This window comes from Sprattus sprattus (genome assembly GCF_963457725.1).
Source record: "Sprattus sprattus genome assembly, chromosome: 13".
Taxonomy (NCBI): domain Eukaryota; kingdom Metazoa; phylum Chordata; class Actinopteri; order Clupeiformes; family Clupeidae; genus Sprattus; species Sprattus sprattus.
In genome coordinates this window covers 31,225,436-31,230,435 of record NC_137911.1, presented here as the reverse complement: position 1 = coordinate 31,230,435, position 5,000 = coordinate 31,225,436, and the positions used below count along the sequence as shown (strand labels likewise).

General features: G+C 44.6%; 2 protein-coding genes across 2 annotated transcripts in view; both read right to left on the bottom strand.

Annotated features, from left to right (window-relative positions):
• The window catches only part of LOC308374690 (glutathione-specific gamma-glutamylcyclotransferase 1-like), a 3,094-nt gene extending 2,716 nt beyond the window's left edge, over window positions 1-378 (bottom strand). The window contains exon 1 of the mRNA XM_080850588.1: window positions 1-378. This exon is cut by the window's left edge and continues 123 nt beyond it. Within this exon, the coding sequence (XP_080706714.1) occupies window positions 1-48 (48 nt within the window). The 5' untranslated portion in view covers window positions 49-378.
• A 2,175-nt stretch (window positions 379-2,553) lies between these two features.
• dll4 (delta-like 4) overlaps window positions 2,554-5,000 on the bottom strand; it is a 10,464-nt gene continuing 8,017 nt past the window's right edge. The window contains exons 10-11 of the mRNA XM_080850586.1: window positions 4,145-4,253; window positions 2,554-3,911 (exon numbers count right to left, since the gene is read on the bottom strand). Coding sequence (XP_080706712.1) covers window positions 3,906-3,911; window positions 4,145-4,253 — 115 coding nt within the window. The 3' untranslated portion in view covers window positions 2,554-3,905. The remainder of the gene's footprint in view (window positions 3,912-4,144; window positions 4,254-5,000) is intronic.

Below are 5,000 nucleotides of genomic sequence, written 5' to 3'. Positions count from 1 at the left end.
GAAGATCCACAGGCTGGTCATCTCTGGCATCAAGTCCTCGGGCCTCATTGTGTTCTGATGGCTGATAAAGTCTAGAGCTTGCCTAGTAACTTGGCGAATGTTTCTTGGTAGTCTGCGGTCTGGGAATATCAGTCAGCAGCATGCACTACCTCCACCAATGACTGAGCCTTTAGATCATGGCGCGTGGTCCCCCTATGGAAGTTTGAGGATATCTGACAGTTGCTCACGTTTGCTCACGTTTTTGCCCTTTACTGTAACTCCTGTGATGGCTGTGATTCCTTTTTCTCTGTTCACGTTGCACGGCAGGAATTTCGAGTGTCCTAGCTACTTGCGTCTTGTTGGTCCATCATTTAAAGAAAACGCACCATGAGAATATAAGTTTAGATGACTGTTTCAACTAAAAGTTACTATTTTTAGCGTCTTGTGCCTGTTCTCTCACAAGCTCTGCAGAATCTCACCTTGGCATTCAGACACGTGTATTTGTTGTCATACCAGACCGTTGTTGGCCAATGATATCATAGAGGAGGGCATCGTAAACATTACCTATCCAATCACAGTCTTTGTCTAAAGATAGGCATCGGGACAGAGTGATCCAACTCCCCCCGTGGCTTGTGTTGCTGTCGTGCCTGGCGGGGACGCAGTGGTTGTTATTACGCACATGGCGGTTATGATGTAGTTTTCGCCCCTGGAAAGGAACACGTTATTCAAATGGGAGACAGCTCACCGAGGTTGGAGCATGATTCTCTGGAATAGGCGAAGGCACCGCCCTTTTTGGATCCCATATCGCTGTTTGCCCTGTCCTCTGGAGTTAACGTAGAACTCAGTGACGTGTGTGCCACGCACTCTTCAAGTGCACACTGTCAGTCGAGTGTTTTTGAGAGTTGACTGGGGGGGGAGGAAAATGCATTTTCCAAAGCAAAGCTGTCATTGAACCCAGTCATTGAATGTATGCACTACACCCCTGATCAGGATAAGCTATTAATAGAACGGTTTGGAGTGTAGCCTATCCTCTGGTACAGCCCGTTAAGGCTCTTAACAGGTCTAAGACACGACAGTCCCTTACATTCTGAATAGTAATTACTCAGTGTGCTAGTCCTCAATATCTCATGCGTATAATAACCACATGAGCGTATCTGCGTAAATAAGCTCCATTATCTTTTAAATTCAAGACTTAAAACGTTTGCAAAGTCAGAGACAGTGATTTATTTGTTGCAGCGTCCAAGAAGACTTAACGCAATCGTCGTAACTGAAGTGACTACCTCGAATGTTTTGCCTGTCTTGGGAAAATATTTCTAAAAACAGAATTTGCTAAGGCCCAGCATATGGATTGTGTAGCGCCCCCATGTGCTAATTAGCGTAATTACAAGCCCACTCGACAAGGGCGAGGCCTGGGATATTTGCCACGCTGCTGTAGAAGGGGAAAGCGGTAATTCTTGGAAGTACAGAAGTCCTTCTTAAAATCAACCTGTTCCGTCTGATACTGTGTATCCCTAACCGCGATGGTGCCGGGGACAGGAAAAGGAACATTCTCACTAATGAATTGGAATTGTGCTAGTTCATAGTTTTCTTTTCCTCATAAAACGCAATAAAAACGTATTTTCATGTAACTTACCCTATTTCAATAAATATAAGATGACTTGCAGAGGAAAAATATTTGAATGTCGCAAACTCCCTTGTAGATTAATCAGACTTCCCTTAACAATTGTGTTCTAAGGCATATCCTGAGCCTCCGCTGTTTCCCTCTATGCTGCCCAAACAATCGAGGCCCTAATCATGGCGAATCGGCATCTGTGCAATGCAGATTAGGGCGGTTATGGCGAGTCTGACAGTATTGACACATTCTTGTTGTAGTATTATTCGTTTGTGATTATTTGTGAGAATTTCCTCTCACAGCTGCCACACACACACACACACACACACACACACACATACACACACATACACACACACACACGGCACAGGAGATGCGTGAGAAACTGTTGGCTGTCCTTGTGGAAGCGGGAAATGATGTCACAGAGTCGCAAACAGGATGCTGTTGTTACAAAACAATGAAGAAAAACAAGTGTGGAGTCCTGCGCTGAATGAGAGGAACAAATGGGGTTAACTGATGATGGGAAGAAAAACAGTTCTCTCTTTGCCGCTCTGATGTTGCCTGTTTGGTGATATTTTCTCTCTCTCTCTCTCTCCCGGTCTCTCCCCCCCCCTCTCTCTCTCTCTCTCCCTGGCTGTTTTCCTTCTCTCCCCCCCCTCTCTCTCTCTCTCTCTCCCCCCCCCTCTCTCTCTCTCTCCCGGTCTGTTTTCCTTCTCTCCTCCCTCCCTCCCTCTCTTTTCTTCCAGTTTTGGTCAATGGGAAACGCTTTAACCTGTTCCAGTGCACCCAGCTTAAGAAATGACACTGGAGTATCAACTGGAGGTCGTGGGGATTGATTTTTTTGCACAGTTTTTAATGAATATATCACCTCACAGTCCTCACATTGATGTAACAGTGCTGTCCTCAGAAGACTGATTGTGGGCAACCGTAACTTCACACTGCATAGTCACACAACCCCGGTTGCCAGGTTTCACACACATCATGTACACAGCAGGACGATTAAGGCTGAGGTGATTCCACCACCCACACAAGATGACAGACTCGTGGCAGTTATCTCATATCTAGACAAATGTTTATATATCTAGCTGTTGCACTTTGTACTCCATTGTTAAGGAAACCAACAAACGACAGTGTACCAGATTTTGTTTTCATTGTTTTGAATAAACAACAATAACAACAACAACAAAAATAAATTTAACTTTTCTTGATGGTCGACAGTCACACAATACAGAATGTACAGGTTTTCATAAATATACAGTATATACAAAATAAATTTAGAAAACATTAAAAGATCAGTGCTTCTTAAGATTTAAATAACTAGTGAAATACTAATCTTTAAAATAACTTCAATTGTTCTGCAATTTTTTTCAACACATTTTTTTAGGCTTCCTTGGTATGATAGTCACTTCTTGGTCTTCGACCCGATGGGGGCATTGGTTGCATACAGTGTGATGAATAGGACCCTCTTTAGGACCGCTCGGTACTGCAGCCCGTGGCGTCTGTGTTCCGGGGGGGCAGGGGTGTCCGTGTTCAAAGGGTCTCAGAAGAGCAGGCCACTAATTAAGGTCTCCATGGAAACCAGGTTTAAGGCTCTGTGATTATGCATATAAACTTTGTTTTACAAAACATCCGACGACATCAGCAAAAGGTACTCAGTACTAATTTTTTACAAAGCTGATTTTGAGAAAAGTCAAAGACTGCCTACAAAGTGGACTGTCTCCAATATTATTCTATACGGGTATGAATGTTTCTCGGAAAAAATGTCCCCCTTTTTTTTTCTCTTGCATAGCACTCAGTTACGGTTGGGGGAAATTATGGAAGAAGACTGGGGAGTCCTTCAGGGCAGGCAGCTACGATCTTGATTATTGATTATTGGATTGCCATATTACTACATTTAAAAAAAAAAAAAAAAAAGAACTTTGAATGGAAATAATTAAATATTATTCGTCCATGATTACAAACATATAGATCAGTCTTGTATGTCTCCTGGAGGGCCGGGAGCTTCTTGAAACGTCCGTCGCACACACACACACACACACACACGTGTGCCCGAGTGAGGGGGCAGAGAAACAGCTGACGCGGCCGTCAGTCTTTTAGCTACAGCGTGGGCACTCTGATTAAGTCCACGCCTCCAGTGGGTTCCTGACGCCTTTACATTCAGACAGAGTCCTATTGCATTCGCCTGCACACACACACAGGCCCTCTCCACAGTCATCAAGTTTCCAAGAGCAGCAAGTCACACTTAAATACAAAAAAAAAAACCATCTATATGTAAACAGTCCAGAAGATAGTCCTTCTTGATAATCTTGATATTTTATACCTGTGAGGAAGGCAGAGAACACATGACATTACTCATGAGGAAGTGCATGGCTGCGTTATATTGACAATGACAACTTCTTTTGAAAAGTGCATGGTTGCGTAATATTGACAATGACAACTTCTTTTGAAAAGTGCATGGTTGCGTAATATTGACAATGACAACTGGGGCACATGGCATCCCCCCCCCCACACACACACACCTTAAAAAAAGAAAACGCTGAAGGTGATGCTTACCTCCGTTGCGATGACGCACTCGTTCCTCTCCTCAGTAATGACGAACACAGACTGGTACATGGAATCTCTTGAAGAACATATTGTTGATATTCTACATTCCGGCTTTTCTCTGCAAAACCAACACAAACGCAACAGTCGTTAGAATGGCGAGCCAAAGACCCAGCTCAGACACACACACACACACACACACACACACACGCACACACACACACACACACACACACACCCAGCCGCAGCAGAGGCAGTGCAGAGGGAAACCAAAGCATGAAAAACAAAGACTACGGAGAAGTCTGGTCACAAAGGCACTGCCAGTGCTAAACAGAAATGGAGACGGGGGTTCTGAGGGAAAGCCATGCAAGTGTTTGTTCTGAAGCCGGGGAGGGGGGGGGGGGGGGGGGGTGGGGGGGTCGGTTTCATCTGTAACCAGATCAAAATATATTCAAGCTGCCCTCGTTCCCTCAGGAGGCTCACTCATTAAGTCAGCAAACTAATTAGGGTGCTTAACACCTGTCTCTACCCTAGTCGTCTGGTTTCTCGTGACTCCTTCATGTGACTGGCAGGGTGCCAGGGGGCACATAAATGAATGCATAGGGGGCGACGGTGGTACGGGAGGTAGAGAAGTCGTTAAGTAATCAAAAAGGTTGCTCGTTCCGATTCACTGTCGAAGCGTCCTTGAGCAAGACACTGAACCCCCTAATTGCTCCTGATGTGTAGTGTGCCATCAGTGTAGATGTGAAATGTAAATGTAAAAAGCGTCTGCTAAATTACTTAATGTGAATGTGAGGCTGAAGCCAGAGTCAGGGTCTGTATGAAAAAGCCATATCTGTTGCCTTACCTATTTATTTTGAGTGTGTGT